General features: G+C 43.9%; 1 protein-coding gene across 2 annotated transcripts in view; it reads right to left on the minus strand.

Moving 5' to 3' along the window:
- Positions 1–15,698, minus strand: part of cnksr3 (cnksr family member 3) — a 153,614-nt gene that overhangs the window by 95,481 nt on the left and 42,435 nt on the right. For both annotated transcript variants that reach the window (XM_080200342.1, XM_080200343.1), the window contains exon 2: positions 11,637–11,800. In XM_080200342.1, the coding sequence (XP_080056468.1) occupies positions 11,637–11,800 (164 nt within the window). The remainder of the gene's footprint in view (positions 1–11,636; positions 11,801–15,698) is intronic.

The raw sequence follows: 15,698 nt of genomic DNA on the forward strand, positions 1-15,698 counted from the left end.
AATGAGTCAGAGTAAGATAAGGACTGAGTTTAAAAAATAGCAAAAAGGGGAAAGAAAGTTAAAAATGCACACCTTAAGATTTTGTACCTGAATGCTCAGAGCATTCAAAACAAAATGGGTGAATTAGTTGCACAGATAGATGTAAAACAGTATGATATATTAGGCATTATGGAGATGTGGCTCCAAGATGACCAAGGATGGGAACTAAACATCGAGGGCTATTCAAGGATTAGAAGGACAGATGGAAAGGAAAAGGTGGTGGGGTAGCATTGTTGAAGAATGATGATATTGATATGATATGAGGAAAGACATTAGCATAGATGATGCGGCCTCAGTACGGGTCAAGTTAAGCAGCAACAAGGGGTAAAAAAAACATTGGTGGGGGTGGTACACAGACCAAACTAGTGGTAATGTTAGGAATGGCATCAGACAGAAAATCAGAGATGCAGGTGTTAAAGGTACATCTGTGATTATGGGTGACTTTAATCTGCATATAGATCAGGAGAGTCAAATTAGTCATAGTACAATAGAAGAGGAATTCCTGGAGTGCATATGGGATGGTTTTCTGGAGCAATATGTTGAGGAACCAACAAGAGAGCAGGCCATCTTGGACTGGGTGCTGTGCAATGAGAAGGGATTAGTTGGCAATCTAGTTGTGACAGAACCTTGGGATGAATGACCATAATAATGGTAGAATTCTTTATCAAGGTGGATAGTGATGTAGTTGATTCTGAGACCAGGGTCCTGAATCTCAATAAAGGTAACTATGATGGCATGAGGCATGAATTGGCCATGATGGACTGGGAAACATTACTGAAAAGAAAGACAATGGATAGTCAACGGCAGACATTTAAAGAACGAATAGGTGAACTTCCTGTTTAGCACAAGAGTGGTAAGGGAATTGTGGCCAAACCATGGTTTACAAAAGGAAATTAGAGATAGAATCAGATTCAAGGAAGTAAAAGCACACAAACTGGCAAGAAAAAACAAATTGGCCTGAGAATTGGGAGCACTTTAAAATTCAGCAAAGGAGGACAAAGAGATTGATGAAGAAGGGAACAATAAAGTAAGCTAGCAGGGAACATAAAAACTGATTCTAAAAGTTTCTATAGATACGTAAAGAGAAAAAGATTGACAGAACTGAATGTAGACCTTTACAGTCAGAAATGTGAGAATTCACAATGGGGAACAAAGAAATGGCTGGGGAATTAAATTTGTATTTGCTTTAGTCTTCCCCAAGGAAGACATGAACAATGTACCAGAAGTGCTGAGAGAAACATGTTTCAATGAGGAGCTGAAGGAAGCATTAGTAGAGAAATGGTTTTGGGGAAATTGATGAGATTGAAGGTGGATAAATCTCCAGGTTCTGATAACCTTCATCCCAGGGTATTTAAGGTAGTGGCTCTGGAAATAGTAGATCCATTGGTCGTTATTTTCCAAAATTCTTTGGACACTGGGTTGGTTCCTACAGATTGGAGGGTAGCTAAAGTCCGTTATTCAAAAAAGGAGGTAGAGAGAAAATAGAGAACTATAGACCAGTCAGCCTGACGTCAGTCCATTATCAAGGATTTCATAACTTGGCATTTGGAAGGCAGTGGTATAATCAGAAAGTCAGCATGGATTTACAGAAGGAAAATCATGCTTGACGAGTTTATTGGAATTTGTTTTGAGGATGTAACTAGTAGAGTTGACCGAGGAGAACCATTGGCTGTGGTTTCTTGAGACTTCCAGAGGCTTTTGACAAAATCTCACCTCACATTATGTAAAGTTAAAGCACATGGGATTGCAGGTAATGTCTTGAGATGGAGAAAGCTGGTTAGCAGACAGGAAGCTAAGAGTTGGCGTAAATAGCCTTTCTCTTTGATTGGGAGTCAGTGACTAGTGGGGTTCCAAAGGGATCTATGCTAGGATTCCAACTGTTCACATTATTCATTGATGATTTAGAAGAGGAAATGAATGTATTATCTCCAAATATACAGATGATACAAAGTTGAGTGGGATGGTGAGCTGTGAGGATGCAGAGATGCTTCGGTGTGATTTGGACAGGCTGAGTGTGTGGCCACCTGCATGATAGTATAATGCAGTATAAATTGGATAAATAAGGTTATCCAATTTGTTGGCAATAATAGGAAGGTAGATGATTACTTGAATGAGTGTAAATTGAGAGAGGTGGACACTCAGTGAGAGTTTGGTCTACTTGTGCATCAAATTGCTGAAAGTGCACAGATACAGGAGGTGATAAAGGCGGCAAATGATATGTTAGCCTTCATTGTGAGAGAATCTGAATATAGGAATAGGGATGTTTTGCTGCAATCATATAGGGTGTTCGTGAGATGACATCTGAAGTCAGAGGTTTACAGCATGGAAACAAGCCCTTCAGCCTAAAACGTCCATGCTGCCCCTTTTTTTTAAAACCTGAAACTAATCCCAATTGCCCACATTTGGCCCATATCCCTCTATACCCATCATACCCATGTAACTATTTAAATGCTTAAGAAATATAATTGTGCCTGCCTCTCCTACTACCTTTGGCAGCTTGTTCCAGACACTCACCATCCTCTGTGTGAAAAAATTGCCCTTTTGTATCTCTCCCCTCTCACCTTAAACCTATGCCCTCTAGTTTTAGACTCCCCTACCTTTGGGAAAAGATATTGACTATTACCTTGTCCACACCCCTCATTATTTTATAGGCCTCTAAGATCACCCCTCAGCCTCCAATGCGCTAGAGAAAAAAGTTGCAGTCTATTCAATCCATCAAGTCCCAGTAGCATCCTGGTAAGCCTTTTCTGCACTCTTCCCAGTTTAATAATATCCTTTCTATAATAGGGTGACAAGAATTGCACGCAGTATTCCAAGTGTGGCCTTAGCAATGTCTTGTACAACTTCAACAAGACGTCCCAACTCCTGTGTTCAATGTTCTGACCCATGAAACCAAGCATGCCCACTGCCTTCTTCACCACTGTCCACCTGTGACTTCACTTTCAAGGAGCTATGAACATGCACCCTTAGATCTCTTTGTTCTGTAACTCTCCCCAACGCCCTACTATTAACTGAGTAAGTCCTGCCCTGGTTCAATCTACCAAAATGCATTACCTCGCATTTATCTAAATTAAACTCCATCTGCCATTCGTCAGCCCACTGACCCAATTGATCAAGATCCCATTGCAATTGGAAATAACCTTCCTTACTGTCCACCATGCCATCAATCTTGATGTCATCTGCAAACTTACTAACCATGCCCACTATATTCTCATCCAAATCATATCTGGAATATTGTGTGTAGTTTTGGTATCCTTATCTGAGGGAGCACAGTGAAGGTTTACCAAGCTGATTCCTGGGACGGCAGGTCTGTCAGATGAGGAGACACTAAGTCGGTTACGATTACATTCACTGGTGTTTAGAAGAGCGAGAGAGGATCTCAAAGCTTATAAAGTTCTAACAGGGTTAGATAGGGTTGATTTAGAAAGAATGTTCCCAATGGTGGGGAAGTCCAGAACTAGGAGTTATAGTTTGAAGGTAAGGGGTAAACTTTTTAGAACTGAGGTGAGGAGAAATTTCTTCACCCAGAAGATGGTGAATGTGTGGAATTCACTACCACAGGATGTAGTTGAGGCCAAAACTTTGTGTGAGTTCAAGAAAAAAATTAGGTATAGCTCAAGGTGCTAAGGGGGAGAGTGGGAAAAAAAAAATCAGGAAATTGAATTTGATGATCAGCCATGATCAAAATGAATGGCAGAAAGGCTTGAATGACCAATGGCCTACTCCTTCTTCTAGATTCTATGTACGGTGTGCAATTCTGAGAAAGAACTTGAAAGCCAACAAGGATGACACCTAGGTAGGGTAACCCAAGTTTGAGCAGACTCGAGATGCGGGGAGTCACTCCATTGGAGTTAGGAAGAGATTCAAGAGCTATTATTTGAAAAAAAAAAGTGTCCTACATGTCACGGACGTGTGTGAGAGAAGGATTATTTCTTCAGACTGGGGATTCAGTGCTGACTGACTGATAATTGAAAAATTAGAAATAGAGATGTCAGGAGAACTTTTTTTTTTAAATAGCTGGAGCGCATGATAGTGCCACACAGCATCATTCGGGCAGACATAACTATATCTTTCAAAGGCAAAGCTGGATAAACAGGGTAAGATACAAGTTTAAGGGGAGCACAGAAAATAGTGGGGTTAGTTTTAGACAAGCTTTGCTGTGAGATGTCACATGCATAATAGACAGAATGACCTATGTTATAAACTTCTACAGTTCCACATGCAACCAAAAAGTTTCACTTTGGATGCAAGGAGCTCATTCACCTAAAAAATAATGCCTGGGAAGATCCTGAAACCAGCAAGAAACCATGGGATTTGGCAGGGAAACGAATAAAGGCAATTAAAAAAGCAATTAAGAGCTTCTTTAATCCAACATTCTGGCTTTCCCAGTGAGTGCATGGCTTCCCTGCTATTTATGCATCTTGACAAGCAGAAGCCAGTGCTCAGTACAAAGTCATTGCTTGATTGAAACTGACCTGAACAGTATAGAAGTCGAAATTGACAACCATTATGAAAGGCTAACACAGACTCACATCATTCTTTCAACCTAAATGAATTGATTTCTTTGGGCAGCTTTTCCTGTACGAGAAAGTGTCTTGGAATCCACTCATCCCAATTTCAACTTCATGCCTGATCAGCCATACATCTTTCTTAACTCATGAAATCATAGAATCCCTACAGTGCAGAAGGAGACCATTCAGCCTATTGAACCTGTACTGACAACAATCCCACCTTGCTCCTATCCTTGTAACACCACCCCCTCTAATCCCCCTGATATGAAGGATCAATTTTGCACGGTCAATCAACAAAATCCCTACATCTTTGGACTGTGGGAGGAAACCAGAGCACCCGGAGGAAACCCATGCAGATACAGGGCAAACTCCACAGACAGTCACCTGGTGCCAGAATCGAACTCAGGTCCCTGGCACTGAGGTAGCAGTGCTAACCACTGTGCCATCACGCCGCCCAAAGGCTTCCACTTTTCTTGGGTAGTCCATGACCATTACAAGATCATACATGTGTTTACAACAAGTAACCAGGGAGCTAATGTGACTGTTGTGTCCTTCAGCAGTCACTATACGTGCTTTTTCCACCACTTATTCATTGGTTCCTGGGTGACAAAGGGTAGCCAGTAAGAACTAGGCTCCTCGCCCCAATGAGGAATCCTTGAACATAAGTTCAGAAGGAGGTACAAAAGAGTCGTCACCCAAACATGAACTACAGATCATGCCACTGGCCAGCTCAAGCTGAGGTGCCACAGTCTTGACAGATGTGGAGATACCTTTCCACATGCCCCAGGAAGGGTCTCTAATGCCCCATCACAATATGACAATGCAGAGAGGATTGGTGCAAAAGGAAGATGAAGGGTACCTACATCCTCTATCCAGGAGGAGCAGCCCAATGAGCCATCAGTCCTGCAGCCACAGATCTGGCTGCCAGAGAAGCCTGCGACAGACACTTCCAAGCCACACTTCATTTGAAGTTTGCTTGCAGTAATGCAAGCTTTCTACGAAGATTCCAGTGTACCCCTCACAGCCCAAATAAACCTCCTTTCCACAGGCACCCAAGCACTGACCAGTTGCATCCTTTTCTCAAGAAAGCTGATCATTCTATTCACCAGAATGAAACTGAACAGGTTGAATGGGGGAATGACTTTCATTCAAACAAAGAGCATTAATGAAACAGTAACACACCAGGTAAATTCTTCTGCGCAACTGTCACTTTCCTGAAGGACTTCCCCAATTCACCAGAAAAATCTCAAGGTTATAGTCCCTTCGCCCTTCCTCTTCCTGTCCCCCAAAGTCCATCACAAATGCTGATGTTTTAACACAAGTGAAACGAGAATTGCTTATAATTCTGAGCTTGGGCATGTTCTGAGGTTCACAAGTGTAGGATATTACAGCACCAAACTTGGTCATTCATCAGCAAAAATAGTCTTGATGCTTCACACGTCCTTCCTTCCACATTACTTATCTCACCCTAACTTAATTTCCTATTATTTTTTCCCCTCATCTAGTCTATAGCAAAATCCATAGAATCCCTACAATGCAGGATGAAGCCATCTGGTCCATGGAATCTTCCTGACTCTCTGAAAGGGCCACCACCTAGACCATCCCCTCTGTCCTATCCCTGTAGCCCTGCACATTTACCATAGCTAATCCATCTAACCTACACATCTTTAGACTGTGGGAGGAAACTTGGGCACCCAGAGGAAACCCACACAGACACTAGGAGAATGCGCAAACTCCACACAGACAATCACCCAAAGCTAGAATTGAAACCAAATCCCCAGTGCTGTAAGACAGCAGTCCTAACCACTGTGCCAACATGCTGCCCATTCGGGCAAATGTTATTCATCTCAACTGCTCCCTATGGCAGCAAATTCCACATTCTCACTACTCTTTCTCCTGAATTCCTTCTTTAGATGTCTAAATGCCTATTTTATAGTCACTGCTGCTAGTTTTAGGACCCCTGGAAGCTTACTTACATTAAAAATTGAATTCAAGGAACTGAAATGGCTATGCTGTATACTCCAATGTCAGCATTTCCCCAAAAAAATGAACAAATTTCAAAACTCCAAAGAAATTTGTGGTCTAATTAGGACTTCTTGAACCAGCTTGTGAATTTTATGGGTAGAAGATGGAAGGTTGTTAAAATTCACCAGGAGAAATTTGTCACTCAAATTGAACGTTGCTCAATTGTTCATTGTTTTAGAATTGTTTCAGTAGCTCTCTAAACTGCTTCAAAATTTAAAGACTTCTCTCAGGTTTCGCCACAGCCCTTTCTTATGTAAAGGACACTTTTTGTCCAGTCTTTCCAGCATGCAACAGTTCCTCTGGAGAAGTTATTACAGCAAAGTTTTCCCAGCCTGATCATCCAACATGGGTCTAATAAGAACATAAGAAATAGGAGCAGGAGTAGGCCATCCAGCCCTTCGAGCCTGCCCCGCCATTCAATAAGATCATGGCTGATCTGTCGCTGCTCAGTTCCACTTTCCCGCCCTCTCCCCATAACCCTTAATCCCCTCTCCTATCAAAAAACCATCAACCCGCGTCTTAAAAATATTTAGCGAGGCAGCCTCCACCACTTCAACGGGCAGAGAATTCCAGAGATTCACTACCCTTTGAGTGAAGAAGTTCCTCCTCAACTCCGTTCTAAACCGCCCCCCTTTTATCTTCAGGCTGTGCCCCCTAGTCCTATTGTCTTTTTTGAGCGGGAAGAGTCTTTCCACCTCTATCCTATCCATCCCATTTATCATCTTATACGTCTCAATGAGATCTCCTCTCATTCTTCTAAACTCTAACGAGTATAAGCCTAGTTTATTCAGCCTCTCCTCATAGCTCAATCCCCTCAACTCCGGTATCAGCCTAGTAAACCTCCTCTGCACTCCCTCCAAGGCCAAAATATCTTTGCGCAGGTGCGGCGCCCAAAAATGCACACAGTACTCCAGTTGCGGCCTCACCAATGCCCTATACAGCTGCAGCAAGACCTCCCTACTTTTATATTCAATCCCCTTCCCTATGAAGGCCAGCATCCCATTCGCCTTCCTGACCACCTGCTGCACCTGCAAGCTGGGTTTTTGCTACTCATGCACAAGGACCCCAAGGTCCCTCTGCACCGTCGCCTGCTGCAGTTTCTCGCCCCGTAAGTAATAGTCCTTCCTACCATTCTTCCTACCAAAGTGGACCACCTCACACTTGCCATCATTAAATTCCATTTGCCAGTTCCTGGCCCATTCGCCCAGCCTATCTAGATCCTTCTGCAGACTCTCCACACCCTCCGCACAATTTGCCGTTCCCCCAATCTTGGTGTCATCAGCAAATTTCGACACTCTACACTCGGTTCCCTCCTCCAGATCATCTATATAAATGGTAAAAAGCTGAGGCCCCAGCACCGACCCCTGGGGCACTCCACTAGTCACCATCCGCCAATCCGAATAGCACCCGTTGACCCCCACTCTCTGCCTCCTATTTGACAACCAATCCTCTATCCACGCTAATACCCTACCCCCAAACTCCATGACACTCGACCTTCTGCAATAACCTCTTGTGAGGCACTTTGTCAAACGCCTTCTGAAAATCTAGAAAGACCACATCCACCGGCTCTCCTCTATCCACCGCCCTAGACACATCCTCATAGAACTCCAGTAAATTTGTCAGACATGACTTCCCTTTAATGAAACCGTGCTGCGTCTGCTCTATCAAGCAATTCCCTTCAAGATGCCTCGCAATTTCCTCCTTAATGACAGATTCTAACATTTTACCTACCACAGACATTAAACTAACCGGCCTATAATTCCCCGCCTTTTGCCTGGCACCCTTCTTAAACAACGGCGTAACATTAGCCGTTTTCCAATCATCTGGCACTTCCCCAGAATCCAGCGACGTTTGGAAAATAACCACCAAGGCATCCACTATCACCTCCGCCATTTCTTTCAGAACCCTCGGATGCATTCCATCCGGTCCTGGGGACTTGTCCACAATCAGCCCCTCCAGTCTGTCGAGCACCGCCTTTCTAGTAATAGTAATGTCATTAAGACCCTCCAGTCCTACCACCTTTCTATCGCTAACACCCGGCAAATTATTCACGTCCTCCTCCGTGAAGACAGAAACAAAAAAAAGTTATTCAATATCTTAGCCATATCCCCATCCCCTACCACTAGGTCCCCTTTCTCATCCTCTAAAGGACCAACATTCACCCTAGCCAGCCTCTTCCTTTTTATATATTTATAAAAACTCTTGCTATCCTTTTTTATATTAAGCGCTAGCCCAGCTTTAGTTTCTCCTACCCTTCCTTATCAACTTCTTTGTCAATCTTTGTTGACATTTAAACCTCTCCCAATCCTCTTCTCGCCCACTACTCTTAGCTACTTTAAATTCCTCCACTTTTAATTTAACACTTTCCTTCACCTCCTTCGTTATCCACGGCTTATTACCTCTCCTCCCACTATCCTTTTTGACCATCGGAATAAATTTCTGTTGAGCACCAAGAAAGATCTCCTTAAAGATCCTCCACTGCTCCTCAACAGATCCTCCCTTCAACGCGCTCTCCCAGTCCACATTCGCCAATTCTTCTCTCATCCTACCATATTCCCCTCTATTCAAACAAAGGACGCGTGTCCAGGAACCCACTTTCTCCTCCTCCATCTGCACCAGAAACTCCACCATACAATGATCACTCTCCCCAATAGGATCCTTCACCACAAGGTCCCTAATTCTACCCGCTTCATTACATAGTACCAGATCCAAGATAGCTCGCTCCCTCGTCAGCTCCAACACACACTGTTCGAGGAAACTATCCCGGCAGCATTCCAAGAACTCTTCCTCGAGCCCCCCACATCCAACATGGGTCGACCAATCAATATGCAGATTGAAATCCCCCATAACTACGGCCGTCCCATTCCTGCACGCCGCACTTATTTGCGCGTTAACAGCCCACCCCATCTCCAGATCATTATTCGGGGGCCTATAGACGACACCCACCAGCGTCTTCCTCCCTTTGCTGTTCCTAATCTCCACCCACAACGATTCCACCCTCTGCTCCTTGGCTCCAATATCATCCCTTGCTACCACCGTGATGCTATCCTTACTCAGCAGAGCTACGCCCCCCCCTTTTCCCTCCTGCCTATCCTTCCTAAACACTTGATAGCCCTGTACATTCAGCTCCCAGTCCCTGTCATCCCGCAGCCACGTCTCTGTAATGGCCACCAGATCGTATCCATTTGTGTTGATCTGCGCCATCAGCTCATCCACTTTATTCCGAATGCTTCGTGCATTCAGATAAAGTGCTTTCATCCCAGCCTTCACCTGGATCCTATTTGCCGCAACGCCACCAACTATACTCACGCCCCCTACTCCCTCTATTATTGGGACATCCTCGACCTCTTCCCTTACATGTACACTCTCCTTAACTTTAGACCTCGTAAGGTCACCTACCCTCGCACCCTCCCCCCCGCTAATTAGTTTAAAGCCCTGTCTACAGTCCTCTTTACTTGATTCGCCAGCACTCTGGTCCCAGCACGGTTCAGACCAACCCCATCCCGCCCGAACAGGTCCCACCTACCCCAATACTGGTGCCAATGCCCCATAAATTCAAACCCATTCCTCCCACACCAATCCCTGAGCCACCCATTCACTTCCTTAATCCTGTCAACCCTACGCCCATCTGCACACGGTTCAGGCAGTAGCCCAGAGATAACCACCTTGTCGGTTCTACTTTTTAATTCCATTCCCAGCTTTTCATACTCCCTCCCCAGATCCTCAGTTCGCATTTTGCCTACGTCGTTGGCACCCACATGTACCACAACGATCGGATTCTCACCCTCCCACTCCAGGTTCCTCTGCAGCCCAGATGCGACATCCTGGACCCGAGTACCAGGCAGACAACACACCCTTCTGTGCACTTTGTCATTGTGACAAAGGACAGTGTCAATACCCTTCACCCCACTATCCCCAATCACTACTACGTTCCTTTTCCCTTTCTCTGTGCCTATGTCCTGCTGCAGCACTGTACCGTCTCCACAAACAGAAGAAAAAACCAACAACCTTACATCATTGAAGTCATGGATTTTTAATCAAATATATGGAAAAACCAATAAGACTAAAAAGATGACACGGTTCATTTCAAGAGCAAAATAGATCATTTTTTAAACAAAGCAGTTAACTCATTTAACTGCCTTCGGTTCACATTACAAGATGAATATTTTTGTAGTCTCTCTTTAATGACTGATAAACAATGCAGGAGGAATGGTGACAGAGTGAAGTACAGTGGTAACAATTGAGATTGGAAATAAATATCCTTTCCTTCTGCCACGTTCTCTTCAATCTACAAGGGCAGACTCCAAACAAAGAAAGTTTAGGAATAGCAGTAAACGTTTCAAAATGATATTAAAGAATAACTGGGACTTTCTTCAGGATCATGCTGCTCCAGTCTGGAAATTGAAATGAGAAATTTATTTTATGTTCACTTAGCCAAATCTTTATTGGACAGACTTCAATATTTTTCATTCAGATCTCTGAACCCCTACATTGCAGAAGGAGGCTATTCGGCCCATCAAATCTGCACGACTCTCCTGCAGAACATTTTATCCAGGTCTACTCCATTCCCATAACCCCGCGTATTTATCCCACTAATTCCCCAAACTATCTTTGGACACTTGGGCACAATTCAGCATCGCCAATTCACCTAACTTGTACAGCTTTTGACTGTGGGACGAAACCGGAGCACCCAAAAGGAAACCCACACAGACACAGGGACAACATGCAAACTGCACACAGTCATCCAGGGTCAGAATTAAACCCATGACCCTGGTACTATGAGGCAGCAGTGCTAACCACAATGCCACCCAAATCTACTGAAACAATTTTTAAAACAATGAACAATTGAGCAACGTTCAATTTGAGTGACAAGTTTTTCCTGGTAAATTTTAACTTGCCGTCTTCTACCTATAAAATTCACAAGAAGTCCTAACTAGGCCACAAATTCCTTTGGAGTTTTGAATTTTGTTCATTTTTTGGGAAATGTTAACATTGGAACATACAGCATAGCCATTTTAGTTCCTTGAATTCAATTTTCTTAATTGTTTAAAAAAAACTTACCAAAGCACAAAGCAGATCTACAGCCTCGAGGATTAGCTCTTGGTGACCAATACGATTTACTCCTAATTCTTCAAGATCCTGATGTGTAATCTGTAGAAGCTGCTCACCATTTATCTTCTCTCGCTCAAAGTTGTGAACATAGCATTGCAAGCAATCATCCAGCCCTACACAAAAAAGACAGGATATTAAAAAATTACATTCATAAAATTCATTTATATGATTTGGAAACTAAGCACTAGATCCAGCATAGGCCATGTAATCTCTATGACTTGGTTTCCAAATAGTAGTTAAATAACATGGGCAGGAAGAAACAAACTAGGAATAAGCAACAACTTTAATTGAATTAGCAACCTTAACGTAGTGATACACCCCAAGTTGTTACAAAAAGGAGCAAACAACATTTGACACTAAACCATACAGCAAAATATTTTAATTTGATTTACTGCCACATGTATTTAGTATAGAGTGAAAATAATGTATTTTTTTGTGTGCTATGCAGACAAAGCTTACCACCCAGAAGGAAAGAGAAGTGCAAAATGTAGTGTTACAGTCATAGCTAGGGTGAAGAAAAATTAACAATGCAAGGCATGTCCATTCAAGAGTCTGATAGCAGCAGAGAAGCTTTTCTTGAGTCTGCTGGCACATGTCCTCAGACTTTGCTATCTTTTTCCTGATAGAAGGAGGTGGAAGAGAGAATGTCCGGGGTGCATGGGGTCCTCAATTATGCTGGCTGCTTTTCAGGGGCAGCAGAAAATGTCGACAGAGTCAGTGGATGGGAGGCTGGTTTGAGTGATGGACTCTGTTTCATTCACAACCTTTTGTAGTTTCTTGCAGTCTTGGGCACAGCAGGAGATCCAAGCTCTGACACAACCAGAAAGAATGCTTTCTATGGTGCATCTGTAAAAGTCGCAGAATGTCAAATTTCCTTAGCCTCCTGAGAAAGTTCTTAGCCTCTGATCGGTGCAACTAGTGGGCCGAAGGGCCTATTTGTGCTGTAGTGTTCTATGTTCTAAAGTCAGAGCTTTTAACTAGTGTCGGCATGTGGGCAGCAGGGGGAAGGAGAGCGTGGTTTGGTGACGTGGACACCTAAAATTTTGAAGCTCTTGAGCATTTCTACTCATCCCTATTGGTCTACACAGAAGCATGTCCTCCAATACGCTTCTTGAAGTCGATAACTATCTTCTTCATTTTGTTGACAGTGAGGGAGAGATTATTGCTGCCACACCAGTTAACCAGATTCTCTCTCATTCCTGTACTCCATCTCATCATTGTTTGAGATCTGACCCACAATGGAGGTGTCATCAGCAAACATGAAAATCAAATTGGAGGGGAGTTTAGCCACACACAGTCATAGGTGTATAAGGGATGTAGTAGGGGCCTCAGGACACAACTTTGTGGGACACCAATGTTGAGGATGATCAGGGAGATGGTGCTGTTGTCTACCCTTACCAATGATAAGTAGTGTTGCTGCAATAGTAATCCTGTTCAGTATGAGAGCAACCGCAGGTTCAGACATTTGGCGCATATGCTTGGCTGAGAGCCAATAGTGCAAAGCTACCATCTGTGGGATGTTGACTGAATGCCTAAGTGGATTCAGAAGTTCAGGACCCAGTCTCAGAAGGAGCAGAGCCCCAGGCCATGGACTTGAGATGGGTTTCGTAGCAATAACAGTTTTAAAGGCAGAGCTGTAAATCAACAAATAGGAATCTGTCATAGGTTCTCTGTTATCTAGCTGTTCCAGGGTTGAGTGCAATGCCAGGGAGATGGCATCTACTGTGGATGTTTTGCAGCAGTAGGCAATCTGATTCGTGCCATGACTAACCTTGCAAAGCACTTCATAAGAGCATAAGAACTAGGAGCAGGAGTAGGCCATCTTGCCCCTGAGCCTGCTCCGCCATTCAATAAGATCATGGCTGATCTTTGTGGACTCAGCTCCACTTACCCACCTGCTCACAATAACCCTTAATTCCTTTACTGTTCAAAAATTCATCTATCCTTGCCTTAAAAACATTCAATGAAGTAGCCTCAACTGCTTCACTGGGCAGGAAATTACACAGATTCACAACCCTTTTGAGGAAGAATTTCTTCCTCAACTCAGTCCCAAATCTCCTTCCCGTCATTTTGAGGCCATACTCTCTAGTTATAGTTTCACCTCCTTGCTTCTATCTTATCTATTCCCTTCATGGTATGTTTCTATAAGATCTCCCCTCATTCTTCTGAATTCCAATGAGCATAGCCCCAGTTTACTCAGTCTCTCCTCATAAGCCAACCCTCTCAACTCCGGAATCAACCTAGGTGAATCTCCTCTGCACCCCCTCCAGTGCCAGTACATAAGAACATAAGAAATAGGAGCAGGAGTAGGCCATCCAGCCCTTCAAGCCTGCCCCGCCATTCAATAAGATCATGGAGGATCTGTCGTGGCTCAGTTCCACATTCCCGCCCTCTCCCCATAACCCTTAATCCCCTCTCTTATCAAAAACCCATCAACCCGCGTCTTAAAAATATTTAGCGAGGCAGCCTCCACCACTTCAACGGGCAGAGAATTCCAGAGATTCACCACCCTTTGAGTGAAGAAGTTCCTCCTCAACTCCGTTCTAAACCGCCCCCCCTTTATCTTGAGGCTGTGCCCCCTAGTCCTACTATCCTTTGAGCGGGAAGAGTCTCTCCACCTCTATCCTATCCATCCCATTCATCATCTTATACGTCTCAATGCATCCTTTCTCAAGTAAGGAGACCAAAACTGTACACTACCCCAGGTGTGGCCTCACCAGCACCTCATACAGCTACAGCATTATCTCGCTGTTTTTAAATTCCATCCCTCCAGCAACAAAGGACAAAATTCCACTTGCCTTCTCAATTACCTGCTGCATCTGCAAACCAACTCCTTAAGATTCCTGCACAAGGACATCTAAGCCCCTCTACACAGCAGCATGCTGCAATTTTTTACCATTTAAATCATAGTTCATTTTGCTGTTATTTCTATCAAAATGGATGACCTCACATTTACCAACATTGTACTCCATCTGCCAGACCCTCACCCGCTCATTTAGATTATCTATATCCCTTTACAGACTTTCAGCATCCTCTGTACATTTTGCTGTTCTACCCATCTTAGTGACATCTGCGAATTTTGACATACTACACTTGGTCCCCAACTCCAAAGCATGTATGCAAATTGTGAACAATTGCGGTCCCAACACTGATTCCTGAGGCACACTACTAGTCACTGATCACCAACCATTTATCCCCACTCTGTTAGTTCACCAATTCTCCATCCATGCTAATAGATTACCCGTAATACTGACATAATGATGGATGTCAGAGCCACCAGATGAGTCATGAAGACATGCTGCCTCGCTTTTGTTTGGTACTGGGTTGATGGTAGTCTTCTTGAAGCAGGTAGATCTCAGATTGTTGTAAAGCGACGTTGAAGATGTTTGCAAATATCCCCACCAGCTGGTCCGTGCAGGATCCGACTGCATAACTGGGTACCCATCCGGGCCAGTCGCTTTCCATTGGTTGACCTTCGAGAAGGCTGCCCTGACGTCTGGAGTGGTGACCTCGAACGCAAGTTCGTCTGAGGCTACTGGGGTGGAGGGTGTGCTCTTGTTGACCTCTTGCTCAAAATGGGCATAGAATGCTTTGAGCTCATCGGGGAGGGGTGAAGTGCTGCCAGCAAATTACCTGCCTTCATCTTGTAGCCTGTTATGCCTTGCAGGCCTTGCCATAGTCAGCAGGGATGGTGTGGCTAACCTGGGAATCTCGCTTGGTCCGGTACTGACTTTCAACATCTTTGATGGATCTCTTTAGATAAGATGACTTTCTTGTACAGATCAGGGTCGCTTGACTTGAATGGGCTGGACCTGGGCTTCAGCAAACAGTGGATACCCTTGTTCATCCATGGTTTCTGGTTGTGAAACATGCACATTTGCTTCTTTAGCAGTCTTTTACACACTTACAAATGAAGTCAGTTACTATAGTGGTGTACTCGTTCAGGCCAGTCACAGAGTTTTTAAATACTGACCAGGCTACTGACTCTAAGCAGTCCCGTAAGAGATCATC

This window comes from Carcharhinus amblyrhynchos, chromosome 12 (assembly GCF_965287045.1).
Source record: "Carcharhinus amblyrhynchos chromosome 12, sCarAmb.v2.hapA, whole genome shotgun sequence".
Taxonomy (NCBI): domain Eukaryota; kingdom Metazoa; phylum Chordata; class Chondrichthyes; order Carcharhiniformes; family Carcharhinidae; genus Carcharhinus; species Carcharhinus amblyrhynchos.